Below are 14248 nucleotides of genomic sequence, written 5' to 3'. Positions count from 1 at the left end.
TGTTGCTGTGTTTTGTGTCTCCAGGGGACTCAGGGTCATTACCCTGCACTGGGAGCAGTGCTGGAATGGAGAGCATCACTCCTGGGAAAGCCCTGGCAGGGGGAAGCCAGAGTGGCCTGCCCTGCTTTAGGGAGTGTTTGCCTTCATTCTGCCTGTACCTTGAAGTACCTCAGGGTTTTAACTATAAAGCTCTAACCACCAAAAAACAAAATCTTGGCTTGGGAAGACACATTGCCTTGGCATGTTTCCTGGGACCGAGTGACTTACTATGCTGTGCTGCAAGTGAGGGGAGGACTCCTTCTTTTAGAGGAGGTGGGTCACACTCATTGAGAGTCCAAACTCCCCCAGAGACTTTTTTTCCCCCTTTTTTCATGACATCAGCCGGGACTTGATGTTACTATTTTAAAAACAAAAGGAGGGGACACCCCCCCGCTTCCCCTTCACTCTCTGCCAAAAGGAGAACAAAGAACAGCTAAAACACACAAGTTCTGGCACTCTGTGTGGAAATAAAAACATTCATCCTCCTGTCAGGTAGGGAACTGCCCAACCCCCTGCCAAAGCAAGCAAGGCGGGCGGCAGAGCGAGCCCACAGAGTGGAGGAGCCTGGGAGAAGGGGATGCCCGGTGTCACCCCACGCTTGGGCAGCTCCTGCCAAACTTCTGCAAGACTGTACCAGTGCCAGGCTGCACCAGGATGCTCCTGGCCACGGCCACGGGCAGCCTTCCAGGGAAGGGCTGCCCTGCTCCTCCCAGGCTGAGAGGTGGGGAAGGACCTTTTTTCTTCCTCTCTTCCACCCCTGTCCTGCCCACCACTTGGGCAGCCCCTGCATCTCCCTGCTCCCCAGTGGGCTGGTGCATGGCACAGGGATAACCCAGTGTGATTTCCACGCTTTACACACTAACATCTTTGTCTGCCTTCTTGTTCGCCATTTAAACATGTCAGCAGTTCCCAGCACGGATTCCTGTGCTCTGAGTTCACCCCCAGCAAGCATCCAAACTGCAAGTTGGGGCTGCTGGCTCTTCCCTGCCTGTCTGTGAAGCATTACTGGAACAGGGGCCAGTTCTCCAAACATGAGGAAGAGATTACTTGGGCTTTCTGGAAGGCTCCCTCCCATGCCTTCAGAGCGGAGCAAATGAGGATAATTTATCTGCTGGCTTCCAGCTGAACCCAGAAGCTTGGAGCAGCCAAGGACTACACTGTTTGTCCCAGCTCCCACAAGAAGGCATTTTTCCATTGTTGCCGTTGTATATCGTTCACATAATATGTTTGTGCCGTCACCTTCTGGGGCCAAGATAAGAGGTCATCCCCTGCCTTTTACTGGTGGTGTGTTAGCTAGAACAATCCAGGGAAAAACTCACAGGAAGGAGCCATTGAGGGAGGCTTTCGTACGTCCAGTGAAGCCTTCGTTAGAGTCATGTAAATAATTTTGTGCAATCTATCTGGTGAGAAACACAACATGTCAGAAGGGAATTGTTCTCTGAACTGTAGTTACAGATGGGCCAGAGCGAGCGGATCAGTGCACGAGGGTTGCCAGCTTAATGGACACAGCAGCTGCCTTTCAGGGGGAACAAAAGCCAGGCAGGGAGCCGCTGTGTGCCTGTGCTCTTGTTCCCCTCAGGACCTGCAGCTCGGTTTTGTGGCTGGATGGCAGTCCTGGGTTGCCTTCCCACTCCATCTGCTGTGATCTAATGCGGTGCTTAGGGATGGGTTAATGTCCCTGCTGCTCCCGCAGAGGGATGCAGGGAGCGGGGACGAGGCAGTGCGGCTGGCTGGGCGCTCTGCAGCAGGAGCAGCCAACTGGAACAATGCTGTAACACCATCCACTTTAGTGAAGTTACTCGTGATTTTTGAATGTAGAGTTGAGGCCCAGCGGCTCCAGCTTGGCACAGCACAATGGGAAAAGAGCAGATTTTCTGTTTGCTTCCATCCTGCGCTGGCTGTGGTGCCTCTTTCCCTGTCCAAAACAGCTGCATGCTGCCTGAAGTGACTTTACAGACAGTAAAGGCTTAAAACACCGCATTTACCTTCATGATTTTTTTTTCCTTTAGAGCAAGTCATGGAGGAAGATCAAGAATATGGTGCACTGGTCCCCGTTTGTGATGTCTTTCAAGAAGAAATACCCTTGGATCCAGCTAGCGGGACACGCAGGTACGGAGCATGGGGAGGGACAGAGTGGTGGCAGGGCCCTTGGTTATCGCAGGTTAATGAGCTTTGTTGGCCTGAATTTCTTTAGGCTGCTGCATGAATGTCACAGCTTGCAGCTCTCAGTCTCTAGCCCAGCAGAGTGACTTACCTAAATGTTAGTGAGGGTAGTGTGGAGGTCTGGGCTCTGGGCTTTCAATCTCCCTGGGCCAGCAGGTATTATTGCTGCTTTTTCCTCAGGCAGAAGAGAGCTGGGTGCTCTGGGTGAGAGCCAGGCCCACCTCCTGAGCCACTGCAAAGCAGGTGATGCTGCCCAGCACAAAGTTGCCCCACACATGACACAGACACAAAGATGTGAACTTACCAAGAAGTGCACAGAGGGCGTGAAGCAAATGTGTTGGGTGCTGCAGGACAGGTCTCTGCCCTCTTTGGGGTGTGACAGTGCTGGTCATAAACCTCTGGCAACCTGAGCTTTTCAGTCCCTGGCTGCAGGGACTCCTTTGGGTGCAGGTGTAAATGGAGGTGCTTCCCTTCCTGTTTTTGAAGGCACAGCATCATCCCCCCTCCATGCAAAGCCACATTGTCCCTTGTCACCCTCAGGTAGTTTCAAGGCAGCAGCCAATGGCAGGATACTGAAGAAGCACTGTGAATCGGAGCAGCGGTGCCTCGACCGCCTCATGAACGATGTCCTGAAGCCCTATGTCCCTGCCTACCACGGAGATGTAGTCAAGGATGGGGAGCGATACAACCAGATGGAAGATCTGCTGGCTGAGTTTGACTCCCCCTGTGTTATGGACTGCAAAATGGGGGTCAGGTGAGTGGCACTGGGGTGAGTGTTTTCTGAGTTTAAGATGGGATACTCAAAAGTAAATACATCTCCTAGGTAAAACTGCCTGAAACACACAATTAAGAATACCAGGCTCACCTGTCTTCAGGTAAAGCTCAGCAAATACCATGAGAGAGCCATAGGCAAACCTGGATATGGAAAGGATACACCAGGCTCCTTCCTTCTCTGCTTGTTGTTTGTCCTGCATGCTGGGAAAGGTTTGGTGTGGCGGAGGGGAGAGCACTCTGCTTGGGTTTGGGTACGTGGGAATGGCACAGTAGCTACTCAAAGGTTCTCTCTGCCATGGGACGACACAGCCAAAGGATGGGGGGTAGGAGATCCTGCCCAGGGTGCCAGAGGGGTGAAATAAAGACGCTTGAAAGGCACAACTTCAGTGAGCAAGAAATTTTCCCTCTGCTCAGCCTTTCCTCCGATGCGCACTGGAGGGATAAAATGCGTATGCTAAGTAGTTCAGTGCCTTTCATGCAAAGCCCTTGAAATATTTCCTAACAGATGAGCAATATTGCCCGTGTCCTCCTTGAGAACCATCTCTCCAGATCCATCAGGATCCCAGGCTACAGCCACTTGGCCAGCAGCAGTTTTTGAGTGAGCTGTGCCACAGCTGACAAAGGTGTCCCAGAGCAGATGTGAGCAGGGCTGGTGACCCCAGGTGACTGCCACTTTTGGAGCAGCCTCAGGCCACCCCTCTGCCCTGGGTGTGCAGCAGGCTGGTGGCACGAAGGGTTGAGATCCCCCTCGCTGGCAAAGGCGCAGCCCAGACATGGTGGAGACGCTTGCGCTGCTGGAAAAGCTGATGGTTTCTGTGGGAGGGAGGAATCTTTTTTTCCCCTCCTGAATCCCGATGTGAAACTCGAACTGGCGTGCCGGGCTGTCGGCAGGGAAGAGGCGGGGAATACTTTCCACCGGAGGGGTGGAGAGAAGGGCAGAGGGCCCGGCACAGCTGTGTGGCCCTGGCTGGCACACACATGCTGCTGTGGGAAGGAGACAGGACTCCCTCTGGACCCTGACAGCAGCCACCAGAAGAAAAGCTGCTGGACACGCTGCCCAGGTGCTCCTGTGGCTGCCTCTGGGAGGAAGAAAGCCTCCCGTGCACAGATCACATGTCAAGTGATTTATGTACCTGGGGTTTTGGAGCTCAGGCAAGGGGAAAACGTGCTGAGCATTGTCATCCTGGAATAAGATGGTGCTGTGGGAGGAGCTGGTGAGAGGATGAATGGAATTAATGCTGTGGAATGGGGCATCCCCATGGCTGAGCAAATAATCTAAACCTCGGGGCTGTTAAACCTGAGCCAGCAGCTTGCTGTCAGGCAGATACAGGTTTGGTTTTTTCATGCCAACCTGGCTTTGGGATGTGGCAGCCTACTCCAATCACTCCTAAACAAAAGTTTGTCTTTCTTAAGCCTTGGCACAAGCCTGAGGCAATGAGGAGGACCAAGCCACAGACGTTGGTGAGCTGTCATTCATAAGAAGAAATTCTAGCTTTCTGAGCACTGTGACCAGCATTTTGAGCACGCTGCTGCTTTATTCTGCTGTTTTGTTCCATCTCCATCAAAATCATGGGTTTGGTGATCTCAGCCAAAGACTTTCATTTTACCCACAGTATTTTTCAAAGGCGCTGATGGCCTGGGGATGTCTGCCCTAAGCAAAGGTTTGCCTTGTGGGACACAGGAACACTGTTCACATAGACCACTCAGCATCCTCCCAGTTTGTTTTGCTTGGTTCTGGAGGCGAACCACACGTTTGCTGCTGGGATTTTGGCACAGGGGACAAGGGCAGAGGGCACTGTCCCCCTGCAGACCTGGGCATGGCTAGTGGGAGGTGTAGAACAGGGACAGATAAGGTCATTCCTGTGTTGTTTTGCTGGGACATCTCACCCGACTTGGTAGGTTGTTTGAGGAGGGCCTGGACACTTTCCAGGCTGAGCCAGGGTTGATTTGGGAGCTGCAAGAGGAATTCTGTGGTGGTTTATTATTGCTGCAGGAAGTATTACTTTGTGGATGATGGTTTTATGCGTGCCAGAGTGCAGAACTTTTCCACCACTGTGCTCTGGCACAGAGGGATGCTTCTCTGAAGTATGGATAATACCAAGGTCTTTGCACACTCTCTGCACCTTCCATCTTCCTTCTCCCATTTCCCCATCCTGGCTGCACCCTGTGGACCTGGGGTGGTGGTCAGCACCTGGCCAAGGTTGTATCCCTTCCTGTGCTTCATCTTGTAGGAAAAGCTTTTGCTAAGAAGTCCACTTGAAGCAGACTTCTGCTGGGCAAAATCACCATCAGTGGAACAGCCCTGTGTGAAAACACCCCGTTTAGCATCTGGTGAGGCAGAGCCCTCATGGTGCATCCCCAGAAGGGATGGAAAAGCACAGGAGAGGCATGGGAGCAGCTTTGGCTGACCCACAAAGGGAGCAGCAGCTAATGCTGAAGGATGGGACACAGTAATGTCCCTCTTGCCTTGAATTCTGGTTCCCAGAGCATGTGCACAGTTTCATGGGCATATCTTGAAAGCCATGCTTAGCTCAGGTGAGAGCTTAGGTTTCCTGAACATTGGGGTATGGGCCCCTCAGGACAAGGGATGGCACGAGGAGGCTGCCAGGGTGGCAGCAGCAAGGCCATGAGCACCTGTGAGAAATTACTTCCCATGTTATTGCCAGACTGGTTGTGGTTCCTTGATGAACTGAAAAAATACTGGGTGTTGATGATGGAGTGATAATTAAATCAGGATCAATTCAGCCACAAAGAGGCTTGCTCCATTATTTCCTGTGCTGCACTACTCCTTAGGGGTCAGCTGTCCTGGATCAGCCTGATTTCTGGGGCAAGGGCTGTGTGTGTGTATAAGGGACCTCATGTGGTAGCCCTGCTCATCCACTCTCACTCTCTGCAGAACGTACTTGGAGGAGGAGTTGATAAAGGCCCGGAAGAAGCCGAGCCTGAGGAAGGACATGTACCAGAAGATGATTGAGGTGGACCCCGATGCCCCCACTGAGGAGGAGAATGTGCTGCGGGCAGTGACCAAGCCCCGCTACATGCAGTGGAGGGAGACCATCAGCTCCACCGCCACGCTGGGCTTCAGGATCGAGGGGATAAAGGTGAGTCTGGCCACCTGTGCTGAGCAGGGGATCATCTGCTGGGAGTGCTCACTAGCCAAACTCACAGAGGTACACAAGCAGCAGGCTGGTGGTGAGAGTGGGTCACATCTGCACATCCCCAGCCCCTGCGGCCAAACCACCACACAGGCACTTCACCCAGGGCACTGCTGCTCTTCTGAGAATGCAGCTGAGCTCAGGGCATCCATGCAAAAGGACAGTTTTAGACATAATCTCATTACATCAGCTGCTTGGTTGATTTCTCCCTCCCTGCAAAATACAAAGTGCCATCCTCCAACTTGAATACTCAAATTAGTTGTTTGCTTTCAGTTCTGCTCTGCCACTGGGCTGAGCCACTAATCCAAATCCCAGCTTGAACGTGTGCCGATCTGCGGTCGGAGCTGTGAGCTTAGCCTGTAAGGAGGATGTGCTTACAAGCCTGTCCAGGAAGATTCAGCAACTGAGCCCTATGAAATGGGACAATGGGACACACAGGTGCACTTTCTGTCAGCATCAGCATGCACATGTAACCTGCTGACTGCTGTTGCTCAGAGCAGTGCTCACATTTCTGGAGACACCAGCTGGGATGCTTCTGTGTCCCCAGTAGATGAGCCAGCCCAGGAGATTTTCTCCAAGGAGACTTTGCAGCAAGAAAGCTGTCTGGGATGGCCCTTGAACAGAGTTAGGTCTGCAACCACAGAATATTAGTGATACAGCTTGCACGAACATTAGCAATGGCCTATGCCTTTTGATAGCAGCCAGTGTGAATTAAAGGTAATATCACACTTGAGCCAAGGGTTTCATTGCATGCCTGGGCATGGTGTTGGCTTGGCAGCCATGGGGAACTCTGTCAAGTTGTGTTTTTAGTAATTCAGGCTTGGGTTCCTGCTGAGGGCCCAGACAGTAGCTCAGATCAGTCACTTGCTCTTAGTGGAAACAATGGCTCAGTATCTGCATGTGTCTTGTTTGGAAGAGTTTCTTTCCTTGATCACAGATTATTTTTCTCTTCTCTGAAGAGAAGAGCAGAATTCTCCCAGAGTGCCTATCTAGGTCTCTGTAGCCTAATGTCCTGCCTGAAGATAGAGGTGTCAAAATGATAGAATTAAAACAAGTTAAGCTGTTCCCTGATAAAGCCCTCATACAGATTTTGTAGATTTCCGTGTCAGTGTTTCCCTTCACCTCACCAGCAAACAAATGCAGGAGTTGGATGATGGGTTTAAAAGGTCACCGGGAGTGGGTCACTCTGAGCTGCTACTTCTAACACCCTTCTAACCACCCACAGAAGGGAGTTGTCTCTTGCTCTGTGCATGTTGCACCTTCTTCATTCAACAGGACACAGTGCATTTACCTCTAATTCAAATGCTCTCAGAAACCTCAGGAGCAGCTCTTGGGCTGAGACCTTTCAAAAGATTCCTGGCAAGCAATACGAGGTGGCCCTGACCATCCCGTGTCTTTGCCTAGGATGCTGATGGTTGTGCTCCCCACAACAGCTTTCTGCAGTGCCTACATTGGGTCAGGGCACTTCCCTGATCTCTTCAGGTCTCCCAAAGACCCTTTCCTGCTGTACATGCCCATAAGCACACTGTGAGCTGCTCCAGCTCTGAACAAGCCCATGCCTAGATCCCGTTGCTGATGTTCTGCTTTGTATAAAACTGAGGCTGTGTAAAAAAGGGGGACCAGTTGGGACTAAAGCTCCCATGCACTGCTTCTTCTTCCTGCTTTCTTGATGTGATTAGAAATGTCTGTCTATTTATATCCAAAATGATATATCCTTGGCCTCCAGTGGTGCTTCTCAGTCTGGGCATGTTTAAGGGGCAGGTCATATGTGAAGCGCTTGAAATTAAAAATGTAAAAAAAAAACCCAAAGAAATCATATCCCTAGGGAGGCAGAAAACACCATGGAGGGAAATAAAAGCCATAAAGGAGTTATGAGATTTTCACCTCTGTGTAGCCAACCATAAATGAGTAGCTGCCTGATCTGAGCAGTGGATTTTTTTTTCAAAGAGGTGAAGCAGCCCTTTAATTGAAAAATGTTGAGAAGTGCTGGCCTCCAGCAGTATTCCTGCTGTTGCTGCTGCTAGGGGGCTGACTAATTTGATCAAGGCTCTAATTACTGTAATTCTCCTTAAATCCCTCAGCTTCTGTGTTATTTTCCCTTAAGCTAAAGCATTAGCAGCTCATGCTGTTTCATGGCTGGCATTTTTTCCAACAGGGCTGGTCATGCTGTGCTGTATCCCTGTTGTTCTCCCTGTTTCTGGGATTGAGTTTCTGTGTTAGGGAAAGTGCCTTCGGTGCCCTGGCTGTCTTCCCATGTTTTATTTCTTGCTGTGGATGTTTCCCTGTGAAGAGCAGCAGTGAATCTGCCCTGCCCCTTGCCCATGGATGGGGGCTGCTAGAGGAGAGTACTGAGAAGTGCAAGGGAAGGACAGGATTTGACCCTGGACATATGGAAAGGAGTCATAGGAAGGAGAGGAACGGTGGAAGACTTTTGGATAGCACAGCCTGGCAGCTCAGGGTTGGCCATGAGGATAACAGCCCTTTCCTGACTGGGCTCTCCGTTTCCCAGGTGGCCTTGAGGATCCAGTTCTTCCTTTTTAAAATGGAAATTTTCCTTCGCAAAAGGAGATAATGACATTCATCTGACTTTCTGGAATAGCTTGAACCTGTTGGAAACAGTAGCTATTAATAAAATTTCCATGCTGAAAGTAACACAAGTGATCCCTGGTGGCCCAGTTGAAACTTGCTGGGGCTCATTGTAAGAAGTGACACCCCTGAGCTGCTGCTCTGGTCCGAGTGTTACTCACCATTGCCTGCAGCAAGGCCACGGTGGGATGGCATTTCCCAGGGCTGGAATGTTTGCAGGGTCCCAAAACTGGAAAGCCTCCACCTAACTTTGCCAAGCCAGGCAGCTCACAAGCCCCATCCAAGGCCAGAGGCAGTGCTGGAGTGCTGGCTGACCCGAGCCCTGCCCCAGTGACGCCAGCGCAAGCTGGAATCGCTGGTGGGGCGGAGGCTGTGATAGACCTTATCAGCCCCCCTCACATTTCTGCTTTGTGGAAGGCAGCCCCCTCGGGGCTCGGACACCTGTGAATGTCATGGCAGCTGTCAGCCTCATGGCAGCAACCTCTGGCTGGGCAAGGAAACTGCAGGAGTCGGGTAATGCTGGGAGCAGCACTATGGATAGGCTGCTTGGCTTTCCTGAAGCTGAGATTGCCTTATCTGAAAGGCCATCTGTGAATTTTGTTTATTTTTAGGAGTGCTTAGAAGTCCATGTCCTTTCTTGGATACTTTGTGGAAGGTTGTGCTCTTTACATGTGAAATTAGTGCTGTGGCCCTTCTCCAGATTGATATCGATCGTCCCCCTGGGAGAGGGTGGGTTCATTTCTGAGCTGCCACGTCAGGGCTCAGATGAGGGGCATATGGCAGCAAAGTGCTCTTCCCCTATACATCACACATGTGCCCCCAGAGCATCCCCAGCAAGGTCACAGCTGAAAGCAGAGATCCCAGCTCTGCACGGTCTATCAGCAGCATGGAGTCTCCAGTGAAAAGGTTGTCCCTGTCCTCTGCCAATGCACACTCTGCCAGGCCTGAGCATCGCTTTTGCACCCTGTGGAACAATGGTCAGGCTGAGTCCAGGGTGATTTGAAGCTGGGTGCAGTCATTGCAATTGACACAAACGAAGTTTTTCCTGGAGTTTTCTTTTGTACATTGCTTTTGTTACCACCTTTGTTAATGTTTACACAAAACACAAGCTGGAAGCTGAAATGTGCTGTGTGATGCATCCCAAACTGCACTTCAGATGTTGGTTTGATGGCAGGCTCACCTTGGGCATTCAGTCTTCCCCCAAACTGGACTGGCCACCATGCCCACAGCAGGCCCCCTCTCCAGGAGGATGCACATTGCCCTGTGCTGGGGCACTTCCCTGATGGGTCTCTAACCTCCAGGGCAGGTGATGTCATTGTTCCTTCTTTCCCCTGCAGCCTCTGCTCTGCCCCTTCATCCTTCATCTTCCCCAGCCCACAGGATGTCTTTTGGCCCCTGTCCTTTTGCTCTATTGTGTGCAAACGAGCTGTCTGGAGCAGTGGGATGGAGCCCTGCAATGGAGCTGTGGGCACAAGCAAGTGTGGTTTAAAATAGTCCCCGTATCCAGGAAGTGAGATCTGCCTGCCTGTGTTACAGCCCCTCTGGACAGTGAAACGAGTTGATGTAAAAATCAGAGCCCCAGAAGGTCCAGGGAAATGGGGAGAGACCTACAAAGCTTTCCAGAAGTTCAGACAGGAGCCTCTGGGCCAGGGCTGAGTGTCATCGCTGCAGTGGACAAGCCATGCCATCCCCATGGCAGGCCAAGGATGGGGGAAAGGAGGAGGAGAGCACAAGGCTGCATCTCGGTGCCAGGCTGCTGCCTTGAAGGGCTTGTGATCCATGGACTATCAAAGGACCAGTGAGGCCAGAGAGCCATGGGGCTTGCTCCTTGCTGCAATGGTCCATGGAGGATTTCTCACAGAGCGGTTTCGTTCCTGCTCCTGAGATGTTGTTTCCATCCATACTCAATTTTTTCCCCATCATGATCATGCTCTGCTGTCCCCAAGCCAGGGAGACGGTCCAGGGCTGGTGTCAGTGCCATTCTCAGCCACAGCAGCCATAGGAAGCCATTTGGGCACAGAAACACCAGAAACAGGTAGTCTCCAGCCCCTGTTAGCAGCAAACACCAGGTCTGTGAGGAGAGTTTGTCCACATTGCCGGTGACCTTGGCAAGTATTTGATGATGGAGAGTTCCATTTGCAGTAGAGAACAATGGATCGGGGCTGTGGGATAACTTGGGATGTGCAAGCAGAGACCTGCTGCCTCTGCTCACCCCTGCTCCACAAACAGATCCTTCAGCTGCCAAAAATGCTACATCCTACTTGGCAACACGCATGGCTGCAGAAACACTACTCCTGCCCCAGCTCCCTTCCTCCCCATCCAACTCACTCTTGTCCCTTCTTTTCAAGAAAGAGGACGGCACTGTGAACCGGGACTTCAAGAAGACACGGACAAAGGAACAGGTCATGGAGGCCTTCAGCGAGTTCACCAGAGGAAACAGGAACGTTTTGGTGAGTGGGAGATGCTGGGGACACTGCCTGGAGAGGGCATTTCCTGGGGAGCCTGGTCTCACCTCATCAGGTCCCTGGCCTGCAGGGCTGAAGCCTGAGCAATCTGTTAAAAAGCATGAGAAATGATGAAGAGAAACACCATCCTGGTACAGGGTGAGGGGAAAGCAGTGGAGAGCTGGGAGGGGACTTGGCTGCAGCAGCACTGCTTGACATGAGTCTGAGTCTGCTGAGGATCTCCAGGATTAGGCCCCAAAACCCACTGAGGAGTCGCAGCCATGCTCTCTGTCCCTCCTCCCTGGGCTGGTGGTCACCCCGAGGCCTCTCTGTACCCCAGTATGAGTGATGGGGGCTCCCATCCTGGCAGGGCAGGCTGCCTGTGCCCAGTCTCACAGAAGGGTGAAGTGTGCCAGGCACACTTCACATGGACAAGCCACACTCAGCATTCCCCAAGCTTCCCTAAGTTGCCAGGAGAATAAGAGATCTAGCTGTAAACAATTTACACCAACTGTGTCAAATAATCTATTTGACAAAGCACTCCCATAATAAGCTGCACTGTATAAAGTCTCCAAATGCAAGACTCCAGCTGGAGTCACCCTTGGCACTGTCTCCTTCAAACTGGCACACTTGCTTTCACAAGAGTTACCCAGGGATTATTCCTGGATCTGAAGATGAACTTGCCTTGGTGCATTTTACCCCCTAAGAACGTGGAGCACACATCATGCCACAGCTCTGGATGGGGCTCCTTGGTCAGTGCATTTTTATATAGCAATCCCCACCTCTCCCCTTGCAAGTGTGTACAGTGCCCAGATACTTGCTCTGTGTGTGTTCCTGTGCTTAATTCTTCTATATAAACCCCAAAATCAGTGGAGCTCCCCGGGAATCTTCAGTGCCTTCCAGCAATTTGCAGGGATCCTTGAACAGGCTTGTGGGTCTCGACCTGTGTGCTGGCCATTGTGAAAGCCCTTCCACCTACAGGACCAGCTTTGCAAAAATGCTGATAACAGAGTTGCAGAAGTGTCTTGTGATGTGTGACTGAGTGCTAAAAAGACAGATGAAGTGAAGAGTTGATCTATTAAGAGAGTGCAGGGGAGAGGAAAAAGTAGCAGCTGCTGAATTAGGTGTTCCCACCATGGATGCAGCAGGGAGACTCTGCAGAAAGCACCAGTTCAGCAAAAGCAAATGTTTCTGCTGAGTTTTGAAAGACACAGGAGCTCACAGGGTGCTACAGAAGCCAAAAGGTTAAGTGGATCATAAAAAGGATGCAGGGGACACTCTCCAAAGGGAAAGGTCTGTGGGAGGATACTGGGTGCAGGGGTGACTTTCCTGTCTGCCCCAATGCAGTGGTTTTTATGTAGGTTTCCTGCAACACTGATGGCTTGGATTTGTGGTTTTTTTTGTAATTCCAGAACAGTTACCTTAACCGGTTGAAGGGTATCCGCGCTACCCTGGAGACATCCCCGTTCTTCAAGTGCCATGAGGTAATACTGCTGTTTAGATAGATCTGCCTGGAGAGACAAACTGTTCAATCTCAGCTTGTCCAGGGAGAGAAGTCAAAGTCAGGGGCTGTTTTATTCTTATATCTGTATATTCATATGTGTATTTAATACTTAATGTGCAAATATAGATGATAACATACAATGTTTATGCATCTGACATGTGCTCCAATCTACTGGAAGCCAATGTTCAAACAGATTACAAGTGACCTAGAAGGAACTCAGGCTGTTCATGACAGGGAAAATTCCCTAGTGTAAAAGCACAGGGGTTTTCTCAGGAGAAATGTCTGTTTGAATGTATGTCAGGTATCATTTGGCTGACAGGTGCTCCACATGATCAAACCAAGGCTTCAACACAGCCATAAACTGCAGATACCCCAAACATGCCTTTCCTGAGCTGGTTGGGGTACCCCAGTACAAACTCTTCCCTTTGAAGGAATTTCATACAGAAATATGTGTCCACAATACCAGCATTTTCTATAGTGAAGATTTAGTACTGATAGGAAAACAAGGAGGGAACACTATCTTTTTTGGCCATTTCAGGAACTGAAATGCTCCACAATTTAATGCAATAATTTTGCTATTGCATCTACTTAACAAAACATGAGAGTGCATGCCCTTGTCATGTGTGGTGTAGGAAAAAAAGAGCCTGATAGGAACCTTTGACTCCCAGGATTCAGGAGCCACAGCTCCAAGAGTCCACTGCCCCTCATCCAGAGCCACATGAGCCACCTCAGCCCCAGCCACACACGGGTCCTGCCAGGAGCGAAAGGCAGATGGGGCCATGCCTCCTGGTGGCAGTGCCTGGAAGGCAGTTGGAAAGGAAATGTCAAAACTCAGGGTTTCAGGGCAGTTCAACACAGGAAACAAAATTCTCCCTGAAACCAAGTGCCAGGGTTTCATTTGAAAACGTAGAAACAAGGCAGCCTTTCAAAGAGGGTTTGAAAGGAGTTTCCACTTCTTAAAAATTAAAAAGCAGCAGCTTTGACTTTCCATCCTGCTTTGAAATGAAGCACAGCAGAAGGTCTGCCAAGCTCTGTGTCCCTCCATGGGGCCCTTGCTGAGCAGGGCTCCTCCAAGGAGCTGCAGGGGAATTGGGCAGTCCAGGACACACAAATGAAGAATGTCAGCAAAAGGTTTTTCCTTAAAATTAGAATGCTCTGTCCTGGCCAAGAGAGGACCATAAGAGGTTAGCAGGAGGAGAGCTGAAGATAAGCATTTCTCAGAAATAATACGCATCTCTGGACCTTGGATGTTTTCCCAACACACTGAAGGAAAAAATCTCCTGAAAAATGTAAATTCTTAACAGCTTTTGCAAACATGCATCCTGTTCAAAACCCCTGTCTAAAGGCAAACCTCAGGCTAAGCCCTGCTGATAGCACAGATGTGGGCGTCCCCACTAACATTTAGTGCTGCTGTTTTGGAGGGCTGACACCAGCTGGATTCTCTTCCATGTACCTACACATGCTAAAGGGCACTCATGGCTCTCAGTGCTCTGCATCACCTCTGCTACAGCTCTTGCACTCTGGTCACCAAGGTGCCTATTTGTCACACAGGGGCAAGAGAGTTCATAATTCACCAATTCAGG

At 50.7% G+C, this 14248-nt stretch overlaps 1 protein-coding gene across 1 annotated transcript in view; it reads left to right on the top strand.

Moving 5' to 3' along the window:
• The window catches only part of ITPKB (inositol-trisphosphate 3-kinase B), a 70852-nt gene that overhangs the window by 53194 nt on the left and 3410 nt on the right, over positions 1-14248 (top strand). Inside the window, exons 3-7 of the mRNA XM_058834127.1 lie at positions 2049-2148; positions 2743-2956; positions 5873-6077; positions 11066-11167; positions 12574-12645. Of these exons, the coding sequence (XP_058690110.1) occupies positions 2049-2148; positions 2743-2956; positions 5873-6077; positions 11066-11167; positions 12574-12645 (693 nt within the window). The remainder of the gene's footprint in view (positions 1-2048; positions 2149-2742; positions 2957-5872; positions 6078-11065; positions 11168-12573; positions 12646-14248) is intronic.

This window comes from Poecile atricapillus, chromosome 3 (genome assembly GCF_030490865.1).
Source record: "Poecile atricapillus isolate bPoeAtr1 chromosome 3, bPoeAtr1.hap1, whole genome shotgun sequence".
Lineage (NCBI taxonomy): Eukaryota > Metazoa > Chordata > Aves > Passeriformes > Paridae > Poecile > Poecile atricapillus.
This window is presented reverse-complemented; position numbering and strand designations above follow the sequence as displayed.